The 17,840-nt window shown below is 36.0% G+C and overlaps 1 protein-coding gene across 1 annotated transcript in view; it reads right to left on the bottom strand.

Annotated features, from left to right (window-relative positions):
* The window catches only part of LOC128997854 (enhancer of polycomb homolog 1-like), a 45,882-nt gene that overhangs the window by 21,362 nt on the left and 6,680 nt on the right, over window positions 1-17,840 (bottom strand). The window contains exons 2-6 of the mRNA XM_054423623.1: window positions 17,144-17,282; window positions 14,648-14,748; window positions 9,665-9,805; window positions 4,046-4,305; window positions 342-471 (exon numbers count right to left, since the gene is read on the bottom strand). Coding sequence (XP_054279598.1) covers window positions 342-471; window positions 4,046-4,305; window positions 9,665-9,805; window positions 14,648-14,748; window positions 17,144-17,282 — 771 coding nt within the window. The remainder of the gene's footprint in view (window positions 1-341; window positions 472-4,045; window positions 4,306-9,664; window positions 9,806-14,647; window positions 14,749-17,143; window positions 17,283-17,840) is intronic.

Raw genomic sequence — 17,840 nt, 5'->3', positions numbered from 1 at the left:
AGGATTGATGCTTGCTTCCGAACCACAATTATTTTAACAATTGATCAGAACATATCTTTTAACACATGTTGGTGGGTAAACTTACAAAAAGATTCACTAACTAGCTGAATTATTAACAACTGTAACTAGTTTATAAAGTAACACTGTAAATATTCAGTAGTTGTCGCTTAGTTTACAGACTTAGCGTAGATCACAAAAACCTAGATTTGACCATTTTTAGTGTTTTATTTTGGACTGTATACTTAATGAATCAGAATCATATATCTGGATATTGTATCCCTTATTTGTATTTCTGTTGTATCAGCAAAGTCTTAGCTTATAAAACAGATCTGTAACAATACCTTAACTGGTTTAGCCCATGATGTTCCGTGATTGTACTGATTTGTGTAGAGAGGTGCAAACGCAGGTCGTACAGTCTTCATAGCCGAAACTTCAGCCAATAAAGATCCTGTGTAATCCTGGGCTTGATACCTGCAATAGAAAAAACACTTAACAATGGCCACTGAACACTGAAGAGTAGCCTCAACCTATAGCAAGGTCGGATAGCAAAAAAGGTCAGGATCCCAAGATCGGATGGTAAAAATCTACTGCAAAGGGTGTACAGTAGAGTCTCTATAATCCGGCCGTTCATTAGACCGGCACGTCCAGTAATCCGGCACTGTGTTTCCGCCAATGAGTCAGTAAATTTTCATGTCTAGACTTGAAAACGCGAGTGTCCACATTTCACAACAGCAGTACACTAACGACTGATGTCTGCTACGGGTAGTTGCGTACAGTGTGTGGCGTGTGAGTTGAGTGAAGGCAGTGTTGTGAGTACAGTGTACATACTATACAATCTACAAGTGTAGTGCGATGTCGGGAAAACGTAAGCATGTAACGCTGACTTTAGATAAAATGTATACGATTTTAAAACGTTTGGAAAAGGGTGAAAAGTTGGCTCATCTGTCTAAGGAATACAATATCGGCCGTGCAACTATACACGACATAAAGAAGAAGAAGGAGCAAATCGAATCATTCTTTAAGGCCCGTCCAAACCGAAGCGGGAAAGCGGCGGGAGCGGGAAGGTGGCGGGACGAGTTCCCGTGCGGGATTTTAAAACACATGGTGTTAGATGTGAGCACCCACACTAGAGCGGTACCGCTCCCGCCGTCCCGCAGCGTTGTTCGATCGTCCCGCCGGTTTGAAACATGTTGGATTTTCTGGCTCGTACCGCCGCAGGAACACATGGGTACATGACTTATTTGGTACCGAGACGTTTGAGAAGATGGCTGAGGATTATTCCAGTGCGTTGTTCATTAAACAGTTCATCAAAACACGCGATGGTCATCCTAAAATAAATATAAAACCATCTTTCGTCTTTGGATCCGGCATAAGGGTAACCAAATACGCCAAATAAATGACCGTTTAGATTGATTTCATGAACCTAAACAGATCGCCGTCTTGCAGCTTCATCTTATCTTCAGCTGTTGCTAGCAAAAGCAAAGCTTCTTCTTCTTGTACATTACGATTCATGACATGAACGCATAAAATACAAACATTCACTTAACACAACCGAACACTCTGTAGCTAAGATGGAAATGAACTGAGGAGTCGTCCCGCTTCCCGCTGCCTGCAGCTTCGGTGTGGGCTACCTCTTTCCCGCCACGTATCGCTGCCGCTGGTTCCCGCCGGTCATTCGCCCCCTTCCCGCTCCCGCACCGCTCCCGCCACTTTCCCGCTTCGGTTTGGACGAGCCTTTAAGAGGAGTAGTGAATCATCTTCAAAGGTAAGAAATACATTAAAAATGGGCGAATTTCCGCAAGTAGAAGTTACACTTTATAATTGGTTCATGCAAGAAAGGAGCTGACACACGCCAATTTCAGGCGATATTATAAGGAAAAAGGCAAAACTGTTTTATAACAAAATTATGAAAAAGGACGACTTCTGTGCCAATGTTGGGTGGCTGGATAAACGACGCTTTGGAATTTGATTGCTAACAATGACTGGAGAAAGGCTTTCGTGTGTTGTAGCAGTTGCAGAGCCTTTTGTTGAAAAATTTAAAGAAATCGTGGTGAAATGGACTTAGGCCCAGATCAGATCTACAATGCTGACGAGAGTAGTCTGTTTTGGCGTCTTTTGCCGAAACAAACATTCGTTCATAGAGAGGAAGCTAGTGCCCCAGGTCGCAAGTTGGCCAAAGATAGAGTAACTTTTATGCCGTGTTGTAATGCTAGTGGCACGCTTAAATTAGAATTGCTGGTTATTGGGAAAGTCAAAAAGCCAAGGGCGTTCAAAAACACACAGTTGCCAGTTACATACACAAACTCGACAAAGGGATGGATGACAAAAACTCTTTTTTCGGAATGGTTTCATAAAACTTTTGTTCCATCAGTAAAAAAGTTTTTGAAAACACAGAAACTGCCTCAAAAAGCACTTTTGTTGCTTGATAATTGTCCTGGACATCCAGATGAGGATGAGTTAAAAAGTAGGGATGGAAAAATCACTGCTTTATTTTTGCCCCCAAATATAACTCCGATATTCCAGCCCATGGACCAAAATGTGATCTAAACTATAAAAACAAATAACAAAAAAACCCTGTTGTACAGTGTTTTGTCAAAAGAGGGGAGTGTTGTTACATCTCTAAAGAAAACCAACCTGAAAGATGTTGTTTTTAATCTTGCAAGCGCATTGGAAAAACTTGCATCAAAAACAATGTTTGTTCATGGGCGAAGTTGTGGCTTCTCTTGATTTATTAGAGGTTTACAGAAGACAATCAAATCCTCAAACGACAGTGACAACAGATCCTGAGCTAAATGGTTTGAAAGAAGCAATAGCCGAACAGTTAGTGTAGTAGACGATCCAGAAGATCTGACATCAGCCAATGTTACCGCCTGGTTAGAAGGAGCAGACGACGAGCAGTGTCAAATCATGACAGACGATGAGATCATCGAAGATCTTCTAGACGGCAGTGACGTGGAGGAGGGGGATGAGGAGGGCGGAGTGGGCGGAGCCAGTACAGCTGCAGCTGCACACACAGTCAACACGGATTCGGCGCTCTGTGCCTACGCAACTGCAATAACTTGGGAGGAAGAAAACGGTGCTTCAGCTTCCTATATTATGACACTAAAGAGGCTCCAGGAAAATGTTTTAAAACTTTCTTTTAATGCAAAGAAGCAGAAAAATATTACAAACTATTTTGCTGTTGTTTAAGTAGGTCTTACATGTAAAGTGTACAGTAGGCCTACAGTTGTGTAATTTTCATTTTGTACACGTACAGTATTTAGTGATTATCTTTGTTCATTGTCTGAAAGTGTATTGTACTGTTGTTTGCTGTTTCATATCACTGTTTCTTTTTCACAATACAGTAATACATTAAACAACATTTCATTAGGCCTATACTGTACAGAAATTCAAATGATTGTTATCATAGTTATCGTAGTTTTCGTTTTAATAAAAATGTTGTTTATTGTAAAACTACTTCAATTTCTGATGCATTTCCACTAATCCGGCATTTTCTATAATCCGGCCCTACTAATCCCCATATAGGGCAGGATTAACAAGATCCTACTGTATACTAATTTTTAAAATTGAAATTCCAGGTTTCTTCCTGGATTTTGAAAGCTGTTCCAGGTTCCCGTGGGAATGTTTAGCTATAAACGATAACCAGTTCAAGACCTACAGCTTAATTTTTCTTTTATAACATTAAATGTATATTTCTAAATTGTTCCAAAGTTCAGTGAGTTAGTGTTGCAAAAATAATACACTTTAATATTGTGATCATATTTATTATCATCTTCAAAACATAAAGTCATGAAAACAATGGCCCCCCTTGGTTCAGAAAACGTTATCATCGTCATCCCCCGACACGGCATAATCCTGAATATCTTGCACGAAAACACTTAATTGAAAGTTGGCTGGTGACAAGTGGTAAATCAAAGACAACTTTGATGTATTTCAACTTAGTCTTGTCATGGACAGTTCATTTACTTTCATTCTGTGTATTTATATCCCCGTTTGTGTCTACGTACTAGAAAATAATGTTTAAGATAGTAGAAAGATAAATTACCTCTTTTCAAACACTTCGACCGTAAGGTGAAGCAGTTCTCGTTTGGAGTTTTCCCTGCGTTTAACCAGCTCCAGCAATGTCACAGCTCGACTGAGGTCCCTCTTTAATTTGACCATTTTCTCGTATGTTGACTCGTCATTCTTCCTGTTCTTCCTAGTTTGCATCTTCTCTGTTCTTCGTCGAAAGGCAAGGTAAGGGTTGTTGTTGCTGTTACTTCCCCTATGAGCTTCGGTTTTCACACAGGGAATCAGTGCTTGTTGCTACAACATCAAGTGTTCATTAACATCAGAAACTCATCAATAGCAGTTAAGGCTTACTCATATAGGCTGGGCAAAAACGTAAGAATTATCACTCCGATTATCACTCCAAATTACATAAAATGTGTTAACAATAGTACTGTCTCACACGACTAACTTGCCTTATACTTTGAATTTATAACAAATGTAATATGTGGACTCGCAATCCAAACAGGGGCTACTTTCAGTGTCTGATGTTAGTAACCAGAAATAAAGCAGTTGTAGTAAAGCCACGAAAAGAATCACATTTACTTGGTAACAATCACCCTGAGAGCCCTTTCATTATAATTTGGATTTTCATAGAGGCTTTACTGTTGTGTCCTTAACTGGTACTACTTAGAGAACTGAAATCCTCTGTTCCATTCATTTAACACGTTCAGTGCAGCAGGCATTCCAACAGGCGCTCGCTATTGGCGGCGAGGCCCGGGCGAAGCCCCGGCGCGGTACCGTGACAGCGAATGCAATTGGCATTCAAATATTTCAATCGGAAAAATAACAAAAGAGCAGCGGCGATTGTACTGCGTTACCCCGAGATTGGATGTAGTTCCCTAAAACACCCAAAGGTAGCAGCACTGCCTGGATCAGTAGTCAGTGGCTTTGTAATATGGCTTGAAGAGAGAAGATCCCCGAAACCGGGACAAAAGCATTGTCAGACGGGATTTTACCGGAAATTTTAGTACCAACCTACACCAAAATAAAGCTCACATTCTAAGCTACAGGCTAGCAAGGATTTTAACATTCCCCAGCAATGGCTGAGCTCATACTGAACTAATGTAGTGGAGGTTGCGCAACTACATCAATTGATGTAGTCAGCACTGAACGTGTTAATAGGCAGCAGATACTGTCAATTGTTATTAAGATTTGTCACACTTTCTGGGGAAAAGCCTGAGAGCGCCGTTCCTGTGTACCTTTAGAATTCAGTGCTAGTGCCCTGTGATATAACTCAACACAGTATTTGCTCAATAAAGTTTGTACATTCTAACACAAAGATAGATGGCACTTGCTAATAGCTTCAAGGCTCTCAAAGAATACCTAAAAAAACATGAACGCTGAAATGAAATCCAGCAAAAACTGACGTTTTACGCCTCTATCTGTAAGACTGGCTATATAAAATGAAAAGCTTCCATTTTGTAAGAATGTCTATCTAAAATGAAAAGCTTTCATCAGTAAGTCTGGCCATCTAAAATGAATAGCTTCCTCTAAAATGAAAAGCTTCCATCTGTAAGACTGGGTATTTAAAATTAAAAGCTTCAATTTGTAAGACTGTCTATCTAAGATGAAAAGTTTTTTTTGTATTAGGGATGGACGAGATTGGATTTTTAGTTCGAGCCGAGACGAGACGAGATTTTTTATTTCTCATAAAATTTCGAGACGAGATCGAGACCGGATTTCCCTTCTCATACACAACGAGAAATGCACGTTCGGAATTTTTACCTGATTTTCTAACATTGTTAGATGACTGTTTAAATACAAAAATAATGATAATAGGCAAGAATATTTACAAATATTTTATTAAAAAACATCAGCATAACATTTTTTTATTAATCACGCCTAACTTATTAAAAATGCCTACGATTAGGAAACATAGTGATATCAGTTAGGATAGAGTTCAACTTATCCTAAAATAAAATAAATCATAAAATAAAATATTAATTTTTATAAAATAGTTACTTGTTTTGACTTTTTTTACAGTAATAAAACATTCATCACACTGCTAACACTTAACAAAACTTCTCAAATGTTTTTAAAATATTTAAAGTAATATTTACATTTGAAGAATTAATTAAATAAGAGCGCCTTTGCAAAGGAAACGCAACTACAACACGCTCCCGTATTGCGGGTATTGCATTGACTTTCTGCAGGCGTTTTTAATATTTATTTTTTTTGTTTTTTTTTTTATTCTCGTCTCGATAAAAATTTCGGCCAAAAAGAAATCTCGTCTCGTGTAATGAGATTTAAAATTTCCCGAAATTTCGAGACTTGACGATCCCTAATTTGTATGACTACCTAACTAGTTTGAAAAGCTTCTATCTGTAAGACTGGCCATCTAAAATAAAAAGCTTCCATCTGTAAGTCTGGCCATCTAAAATGTATAGCTTCCTCTAAAATGAAAAGCTTTCATCAGTAAGTCTGGCCATCCAGGTTTGCTGTTACTGGGAGGCTGATAAAGTGTGTTTTTTAGTAAAATATTAGTAGCTTAGTATAAAATAAATAAGTTTGCCAAGTTTGATCAAAATATTTCCATAAACAAGCAAACTACAACATTTTACAACATTCTTCATGAGAATAACATGGGAATTTTATATTTGCTATTTTTTCAATTTTCTATGTAATCAATAACCGTACTAAAACACTTTGGTAGGCTATACTTAATTATTTGGTTTTTTTTTAGCTCTTTAAAATTATCTAGAGACATATTGGGAAATGTGTTTTGAGGGTGAAAAATATGAAAAAACAATTTTCACCCCATAAAACCCCGTTCACATTGCCCGATCATGATGGTTTGCGAACTCATTCAAGTTTATCCCGCCTTAGGCCTACACCTTCAAACCAAATTTCATCATAGGGAAACCTATACGGAAATTTGCTAAAACTAGATAAAATAATACAGTCACAACTATTCTTTGAATAAATAATCTAACATTTTTCATGTTGCACATTCAACAAGGCTGATATGGATATGTCAGTCCATTGTTTACATATCACCTGGCAGTGTGCATTTTGTAACTTAATTGCAATGTTGGCCAAGAGAAGACTGTTTATTATACCCATAAAGAACTTGGGAATAATTGGAACACATCTGTTAAACCTTGTGCAAACTCAATTTGAATATATACTAGAAATTAAGAATTTTTTTTACAAACCTAATGGGAGACGAGCTATTTATCAAGTCAATAATAATCAAATGATAATCAAATATGATCAATTTAGAAAGAGGAGAAATGACTGAATAAACTTGGATATGAAGTGAAGTGAGTAAAAACGTTTCCATTTCATGTTAAGAAAATATTTGAGGCTTTGAACTCCTAGAGTTATATCAACACTAAACAATAGCAAAACTAGAGCCCAAATTCGGGGGAATACTCTACACAAAAATGCCAGGTGAGATTCCTTGCAGGTAGTGAGGATCTCTATGATATTAATAAGAAGCTGGTAAAAAGAGGTTTAGCTCTATAATTGAAATGACTTATCATTTACAAACAGATCAAGTAACAGGAAGCCAGTCGCAGCAAGGATGATGGAGAGAGCACTTTACAGCTATAGAGACTCAGAAGTTGGAAATGTTTAGGCAAATGGGGAGCTGGAAAGCGCCAGGATTTTACAATACTCCCTATAACATTTTAAAAACAAACCCAAGCATTTTATAAACCACGTTAACACCACAGTTGAAGTAGATATTGGAAAAACTAGATAAGGTACAAAAATAAAGTATCTTAGTAAAATAAGAGTTCCAATATTTAAAGATAACCGGATGAGAGATAAAAAAGGTAGTAACCAGAGACAGATCTAAATGATTCCTGTGCAACATTTGAGTCAAGAATAGGACATCTTGAGATGCTGCAAGATGCAACTGAGTGATTGGGGGTGGCTAGGTGACTTTAAGTACCGGTACCAATAAACGTAATAAAGACTCCAGGCAAGAGACTCAACTTCCGTGTTACCAACAGGAGTCCGCTTTTTGTGTTTACTATTTTATTTTATCGACCGTATGTGTATGCATATATATGTTATGTATCAAAAACTTTTAAGCCTGATGACCTTCATGTGAAGACATCATATTATCCTTGTACACACCTGATGATGACCTCATAGCAGGTCAAAACTTGTTGAGTGCAATAAATGGATTGGTAATCAAACCATATCATTAGTTTGTATTTACAATCCGGAGGCTATTCATACAACCTAATGAAAAAAGATTTGTCTATTGAGTTTTTAAAGGTAGGCCTTAGAAGAGAATCTATGCTTCATATCTCATATTTTTGTTATTATAAATCAAAATCATTTGTGAGGCTACTTGTTTGAAAATACATTTTAAATAAAAACTAAACTACTATGTTTCTTGTACAAAAGTAAATCAATTGTATCAGTTTCTAACTCTTTTATTTAAATTTTGCATACCAAATTCCAAGTAGTCCTAATTTTATAAATGTCTTTGAAATAGTATTATTGTTTATACTATCTTTATACAATACATCACTTTCTGGCCTCACACTAATACTAATGTTCATCTCAAAGATGGCCATGGAATAAACTGAAAAAACTCAAATTGTAATGATTCGTCTCACAGACTACGGCACATTTTAACAAATTCCAAACCTAAAAACCAATTACCACACACTGAAAACTCATGCGGGAGTGTCGGAGTATGACATCCCCTCTAATCCACAACTACGCCTACCATATCAGCTGATCTTAGCAATGTTGCGTCGTCTGTCAGAAAAATGAATAAATTATCACCATTATTTAAGATTTACGGAATGTGTCTTGCCTGCTATTATTCACAACGATAAGAATCTAAACTTAACTCCTCTAACTCTTATACCATGCTTAAACTCTTACGAATAAAATTTACAAAATTTCTTAGTGACAAATATGGAATCATCTTAATACGATTTAGAATATATTTTAGAGAGGGTTTTGTGCTCTTGTAATTAACTTAAAAGTAAGCAAATTATATAATCTGTCTTGAAATAAATAATTTCAGAATTACATAAAGCTGTCATAGGCCTACATTTAAGCTAGGGACACATTTAGATTTAATAAAAATATTAAAACTAAACTTAAGCTATTGAATACAACACAAATATAGAGAGAAATAGTACTCAACCAACCTTCAATGTCAACATTTAATATCATTGAAGACCAAGAGGAATGGTCACGCCACACTCACACACACAAACACACCTGGTGTACAAACACATGTTTGCCTGGTCATCACATCTATTTCCAGGCTTATTAATCAACGCAACACATTTCCAAAGCAAATACTAACAACAATGAAGGAAAAAACTTAACCCAACTAATTCAAAAATGTTTCAATGGCGGAGTGTATTAGCTCTAACTAACTATATAAATACTCTGTGTGGACAAAACAAGAGGATTACAATACAGAATTATCTCGCAAGTATTGTCCAATAGCTTTAAGAGACAAGCACAACATTGTTGGCGTTGAGGAATGGCAGTGAAATGTGAGATGTTGATTCGACAAAGCGGAAATCATCTTTTAACATATTTAGGTCTCCTATCCTCATAAGAGTACATGTTTGATATTTTTCCACAAAGGAATTCAAATTTAAATTTAATCAAGTCAAAAAACACTTACTGTACGGAGTCTTTTGTTGAGCCAATAATCATACACAGCTATGATTAAGTCGTCGTCCTCCTTCAACAACACTTTGGCCTCCGCTTGTGTGACGACAGAATGCCCGCTGTTCTTTTCCAGGCGATCCATCATTTCTTCAAACTGAGGAAAATAGAAAAAGTTAAAACTCGGCTATCTTCTTCTCTTAAATCAATTCAAATTTGATAAGCATGATGTATTATTTGTTCATTAATGCTTGCAATTTAAAAAAGGGTACTCTGTGATCATTTTTACTTACTACTATAGTCCTTGTTGTTTAACAAATAAGTCTTCCTAATCATTATAACTTGCTTTATACACCATAGAATAAGTGCTATAATTAATCAGGAACAACACTACTTATTTTATTTATCTACTAGACCTATTCAGTAAAAGGATATTTATTGATATTATACGATGTTGTAAAAGTTGTCCTTTGCTTCGGTGAAACACAAGTGTTAATTGGGCTACATGGTAATGCAGTGTTACCCCTCAAATAATGAGAAATGTTGTTAGGTATTGCAAATTATCTTAGATTACCGAATCCTGGATTAATTATATAGATTACCGATTTAACATTAACTTTATATAGGATATTTTCTACCAATATGCCTAAACTTAGTTGTAGCAATTCTTCTTAGTTATAATAATACTTTCCCAGCCCTTAAAACTTGACAAAACCATCAAGATATTACCGACATATAAATAAAATAATGACCTACTTTTTAGTGCTAGATAAGGTACGATGTAGACTAACAATGCCTACTACAGCTCCTTATTTCAATTTTAGCTATTTTAATGGTACTTAGAATAAAAACACTACCTTACTTATCTTATTTTGCACGTAGAATTTGATTCACCGGAAATAAAAAAATACACTAATCCAGCTAGTCCAGCTAATCCGAACGTCAGGCCAGTTTGGACCACCTCTTGGGAAAAAAGGTAACTGTATTTAAATTTGTGTTTGTTTAAAGGAAAAAAGCATCTTGGCTGTGGAATAATTATTGAGGAGAAAGGAAGGATACTAACTCACCTGAATAAAGAAGTCTCAGAAGGTCAAGAGAACACATAAAAAGTACACATTAAGCTGATATTTTCAGGGGCTTCTTCAGAGGTAGAAGTTAGAATGGCAGTTGTATTTAAATCTTAAAAGGGTTAGAAACAAGAAAGTATTTTGTAATACTAAGTATGGCGTCCAGCTGATGAGGAAACCAGGTCGATAACTACGGATGGTTCCGTGATCGTGGAAGATGCACTGTGTCGACGTTATCGCCGCAGCAGTAGGTATACTGCCATTTACTCATTAAAATGAATGTTTTATTTTATTGTACATTAACAATGGCAGGTAACCTAAGTTACCCTTATTTTTTTATGGGAGCAAAGTATTAACAAGACGGTTGTAATATGAGTTAAGCCTAGTTTCCGGTCGTACATGTTACCCCTATTTTTTACGGGAGTAATGTATTAACGGGACACTGATGTAATATGAGTTAGGCCTAGTTTCCGGTTATATATGTTAAGCCTATATGGGAGTAACGTATTAACGGGACACTGGTGTAATATGCCTACTTTTCAGGCATTTGTTTAGTTCTCAACCAGCTGAAGCTGAACAAAGAAATTGTTGTTGTTGTTGTTATTGTTATGAACATGGCATCACATCTTGATTGAGTCTAAAATAGTACTAAGTTGGTAGGCTAATAAGATTTGTTTTCCGTGATAACATAACTGATGGCTTCAAAATTGTTTTTCAAAAGTTTTCACCCATAGGAATGTCCAAGAATATGTGGTATCGAGAATCGACACATTGCAAAAATTTAAATGTTGTATAAAAACTCCCATTGCTACAATACTGTTCTAAAAAAGTTGATAATATATCAAGTTGGATGCCAGGTTTTTGTCAAGTATTTATTTATCTTAGTAGTCTATGCCTCAGTCTATTAATACTGGATCTTTGTATGTATGACAAACATATTTTGAAATAGAGGTTCATTTCGACACGGGAGCTTAACTTTAACAAAATCTTGAAATTATATTTTTATTCATTTCAAAAAAATCTAAATTCAAAAATCTTTTGTTTTATCTATTTGTTTGCTTTTATTCACTGTTTGTCATGCATTCCTATTTTTTTATATTATCAAAACTTTAAACGATTGAAACAGCTAAGGAATAACAAAGTCTGGCAATGAAGAGGGACTGTAGGCCACCAAGCAATGTGTAAATCTTTCTAGAGCCTAGACCCTAATCAAAATATATGTATTTGTTTAAGACATATTTTAAGACATAGTAAGACATATTTTAATTAATGTTACTGAATGCTAAAGAACAAAAAATTCACAGAGAGAAAAAGTGCTGATCGATTAACACGTTCAATTAGCTCTGCTCTCGGCACTGATGGAGCAACACCAGTACAATTTTAGTCAAAAGTAAATACGTGTACAAAATACCATAGACTTTCCAAAAAACCAAAGTGTGTGTATGAGAATAATATAAATATGAATAAAAACTTGTATTGTATCGCGTATTGTACATTCATCGCTACAATATTTCTCGAGCTGTGGTATTTCTCGACTTGTCATTGTTGATTATTATGTGCTTCATCTATGGCCAAGCTCATTTAACTGTGTAACACAGTGGATCACATACTGCTAATGATATCTGCAAATACAACCAGTTTGAACAGAAAAAAGGATATTATGGTTTGGGGAAAACATCTTCCACCACCTGATAAAATAACACCTTCCACCCGGTACTCAAATACCATTCCAAGTGGCGCAAGTAGGAGTTTTATGGATCAGTGTGTGTAGCAAGACAGGGTACTCAAAATCTTTTTAAATCAAAAAATTAGCCTACAAACCAAAGTAAACGTCCTATTTTTTGTTTACTATTCACTTTACATTTTACTTAGACAACTTCCTCACAAAAGAAAACCACTCGACCCAAAAATTTAAATTATATTTAAATAATTTCCTTCCGGATCAACTGTCATTAAAACATCAGTTGATGTGTTCACGTATTTATTTAGAGTAGTACAGTAGACTCTCTCTTATCCGGACTTCTCGTGACCGAGGCCAGTCCGGGTAACAGTTTTTCCGGTTAAACCGACGTCCCCAAAAACTCGTTAAAGCAGACCGTTTAAATGCATGTATACACTATTTGACTTAAATTTAGGAGAGCATTGTATATAGACACATGATCACTGGTCTCTAATCTTTCCAATGAGAACAGTTGTTTCAGTACCACCCACTTCCTGCCGATCTAGTCTGGTTAAACCGATTTGCTGATAAAAATCGTCCAGTTAAAGAGATGTCATTTCCGCCGAGTGTAGTCCGGTTAAAAGGTGTCCTGATAAGAGGGAGTCTACTATAATACATTTGTAACAAACTGTTTATTTCAGGGGTTTAAGAATCTGTCGCTTAAGTCTATTGATGAGGTAGGGGCAGAGGCAGAGCGAGGTAGCGCCCTTTGCCCGGCTTTAGCGGCGATCGCCAATAGGACCACATATAAACTCCTAGTAGGATAGAAACCCAAAGTTCATATACCAGTATATTTATAGTGATACAGTGTTTCGATTAATATTTTTTTGTATTTACTACAAGTTAACTGATAGCTCTAGAGGCCCAACAAACCTACTATGCTACAGGGTTCAGCATGCATAGTTGACAGCACATGGCCAGTAGGCTAGTAGCGAACTGTTAATAGCCTACCAAAATAGAAGCCCAGATAACAGCAAGTTGATAGTGATATTGGTTATAATTAATTATTAATTTTATGACCGTAACTTAATTTAACAGATTTTCCGATGGTCCGACACCTAATTTTGAAAGCTTGGATGGTTACAAGGATCAGCTATCAGACATATTTACTTATTAGCCTACTTGGAAGGTATTATTACTCAAGGAAATTTATCACACTACCACCGAGTAATTTAATTACTTATCAATACAGTAGTGAAACTAACATGTTTTTAGTTTTGTGTGAGTGGCAGATACCAGCTTCTTAGTATTTGGTTACAGTAATTGAATTTATTCAAATGTTCTATTACTGTTGGATTGTTAGCTTGGGCATTTTAGAATGGTAGATTAAATTCTATTGTGACAAGCACGTAGGTAACTTAACTACAACGGCCGAGTAGACCCCGCCAGGTGTTGAGGTTATCGTCGTCAAGCCTATGTGTTCACCCTGGTCTGAGATATTGGTTAAAATGAGGACAAAGCCAAAGTTACGAAATCAGCAACAAATCCTTGGGAGAGAAGTGACTAGGCAAAGGTCTGGTGCTAAAAAGTGCTCTATTGTTAGGTGGCTCATCTAGACTTGTTCACAGTGCCCATGTATGAGCCAGTCCTACAACTGGCTACATAAGACTCGGCTTTAAGTCTAGTGGGTTCCCGTATCGCACCCCTGAAATTTATCCCAGTCGTAGTAGGCTAAGCTATCTTTGGAACATTTTTTATTATTGTATTTATTTTATGTGGAACTGAAGGTCGGTTTCATGACCTTTGCTGTGAATCGTACAGGTATTGCCAGTCTATGGTATTCCTAGGTCACTGGATTCTAAATTGCAAGAGAACTATTTCTAATCAAAGTAAAAATGACTCACGTCTCATAATTTATCACAGTACGGTAACAGTGTGTACACCAAATTTTCAATTAATTCACAGGAAATATTGGTATTTCAACAAAATGCTATGTCAAACCTTAAAAAGCAGATGTTGAAAAAAGCTGTTTGGCCTGTATGAGACAAAATACAAGCATAATGAAAGTACCTCATAAAAACACTAAACTTACAAAAAAAACACAAGAATTTACAGTTTGGTGGTGGGTATCAACATTTAATTAGTTATAAAAGTTACACTGTTTGATGAAGTCAATGAGTTAACGCCTAAATACATTTGAAGATTGCTCACTGTTTAATTTTGAATGTTCTTTGAAATCTACATTTTCTGAACACAATTAAACCTTCCACACCTTTAACTCATCGATGTCCAGGGTTTTGCGATGTACTGCCAGCCATTTTTCATCCTCCGAATCCATGTCGTAATCTGGAATATCTTGCTCCATTGTGAATGCTAGAAACATACCAATAATGTATACCTTAGACAAACATTTATGAAATCACTTTAACAGTTTGATTCAATAACATTTTACCCTTGACTATTGATACAACTAAGACATTTCATCCCCATGTTTAAGTTGTCTCCAGGTTTTTTGTCGAATTTGTTTATTTATTTATTTTCCAATAATCACATAACATCATATTCAGACAGGTGATTCGTCATTACGATATTTTATAGTCTCTATTATACTAAAATTATTACTAAAACACATTTCATATGCTGAGCCTTAACATCTACACAGCTCCCATATATTCCTCCAATGAGAAGACACAGCTTCCATATATTCCTCCAATGAGAAGACACAGCTTCCATATATTCCTCCAATGAGAAGAAGGCCTTCTCCAAAAGGAAGTTTATTAACTTCTTTTTGAATTTAGGCAATGAATTGGTGTCCTAATTGAAGAAGGTAATTTGTTATATATTTTTGAGCCCATGTACTGAGGAGACAAATGGAGTACTTTAAGTCTGTGTTGAACTGGTTTTATATTGTTTTTAAATCTAGTGTTGTGAGGATGCACATGTTGATCTTCCATGAATGTGTCAAAATCACTTTTAACCATTAACACTAATACCGAAACCCTACCTAGGCTGACGTTAACCGAAACCCCCGGTCTGTGAGACCCCATTTGAAAAATAATGGATCCCGCTTAGAAACACACAAACCGAAACCCTCGGCCTGTGATACCCCGCTTTAAAATACACTAACACTGGGCTTCTGAGACGGACATGTTATGAACAGACAACCTGTCAAGGTTACGGCACCCATGCAAAATGAACAAACAATATATCAATTGGTAAGGGAGGAAAAGGGGGGAAGGTATTGGGGGAATGGAATCTCCCAAGTAAACAGTGTTGCCAACATGCGTTTTTGAAAATTCCCGTGGGCGTGTCAGACGGTGTTTTGGTATTAGTGTTAAAGCCAGTTTAAAGATAGGCTATAAGAACTATAGGCCTACAAAGTAAGCATATTAAAATGAATGAAAAACTTTTTACTGTGAGTGATTCGAGACACTTTAGCTAAGACTCTAACTGCTCTTTTCGGATAAAAATTTGTTCGGCATGACTAGAAGAACCCCATACCGTTAAACCGTAATTCATAATGGAAGAAAAATAAGCATGGTAGGCTATACTGCTAATTGTGTGTCTAAATTTGTAGTATGTCGAATCTAGCGCATTCTGTGACTGGCTCACACTAAGTACATTCTGTTTTAATAATGAATTGGAGACAGCTGGTCCATATAGATTGGATGTCTACTTCTTTATCCAATAGTCAATGATTTTACTGACTAAATATAAATTAAATTTCACAAAGTAAAACTGACATCAACATTTTGTAGGGTGAGAGTAGAAAAACTATTAAAAATAAACGGTAGACCTATCAGCAATCTGACACATACTTTCTCCCATTAGCTTTATCATGGGCAAGCAACCTTTATCATGGGTAAGTAGTGGAACATGATATTTTATAGGAAAAATCACATAAGTTGCATTTAATTTTGAACCGTAATTTGTACATCAGGGGAGGGGGGGGGTTGCACTATTTTATTCAAAATCATAAGGACCACTAGTGACCTTATATTTACCTTATATTTTAGTTATTTTTTTACATACAAATTTCAATCAAAACCGGGTTTTTTTTTCAAAAATTCCAATTTATTATAATTTTATATGGGAAAATAACATTAGTTACAGTAACTTTTGAACCATAATGTTTACAGGAATGGGATTTACCATTTTGTTCAAAACCTAAAGGGCCAACAAACTCAATTTTAATAAAAATGGTTCATGCCGTTTTTGAGAAAATTCTATTCTTCTGTTATTTGATGGGTTTTATGGGAAAATCACCATTAAAAATCAAAATTCAAAAAAAAAAATGTAAAAAACCCCTGGAAATACCTTGGATTATTACACACCAAATTTCATAAAAATCAGACTACAGGTGTGATCTGTAGCTCTAACCTACAAATCCACACAGACATCACTTCAAAAACCATTTTTTTGGAATCAGGGGGACCCAAAACAGATATATCTAGGCCTACTCAAAACTGACACTCAAAAATTTTGACAAAAACAATACTTTTTCCATAAACTATGAATAAGGGGAGAAAGTAAAAGGATCAATGATCAAACTCAACGATCCAAGCTTAATTTTATTAAGTTGAAACGTAATTAAATAATGAATGTTCTTGGTATTTTTTAACAAAAGTATGGTTATGTTTATGTTAAGGAAGGACTGAATCAAACTGACATCATATGACTTTTGGAAAGTGATTACATTTTTCAAACAGCATCAAAAGTGAAAAAAGTAATTTAAAAATTTTTTTTTCAGCTCTCATAAAATACTCACGCTGCATGTGGATCAGTTGCCTCGGCACTTTGTAGTTGGGTGAGTACAGGCGATTATAAGCCACCATGTCTCCGATGTGTATCACTTCTGGAGTGGGGATGAACTGCCCAGTGACGATTGCTCTTTGAAGATGATGTTCCTGAAAGATAAAATAAAAAACTTATTCAATTACATGCACTTTTTCTGTTTGGAAACATCATTTTTGTGGTATCAAAAGCAAATGTTAAAAAAATATAGGTGATAAAAATTAAAGGCTGCTAGGAACTAGATTTGAGGAAGAAAACTGAAATCATTTTTAGACGCTTTTTGTTGGACTAAACACTGTTGATCCAACACCAGCTATCAGCTATGCAGCTCAGAATCAGTGAGATAGCGCTGTAGCTCCCATGAGGAGAATAGGCACAAATAGGCCTATGAAGAGAACTATCCGCAAGCTTATTTCAACAAACTGGCAATCATTTTTTAGTTTTTGAGCATAGCCAATCCGGAAAAGTATGCCAATAAACTAATAGTAGTTTACACAATGATCGTGTAAGGATAGTCTTTACCACACTAGTAGAAAATTAAAGTTACTAGCCTTGGCGAGTGCCTTTAAAACTTTTACTAGTGTTGTAAAGGCTAATTGCGTGAGTGGCGTACACTACTGTACTTTACCTATGACTGGTAAATATTGGACTTTATATGCAGACGACCACTG

Source organism: Macrosteles quadrilineatus, unplaced genomic scaffold (genome assembly GCF_028750875.1).
Source record: "Macrosteles quadrilineatus isolate MER2022 unplaced genomic scaffold, UCM_ALF_1.0 Scaffold_7__1_contigs__length_78375512, whole genome shotgun sequence".
NCBI lineage: Eukaryota > Metazoa > Arthropoda > Insecta > Hemiptera > Cicadellidae > Macrosteles > Macrosteles quadrilineatus.
Note: the sequence above shows the minus strand (reverse complement) of the source record. Positions and strands in the feature narration are given on the sequence as shown.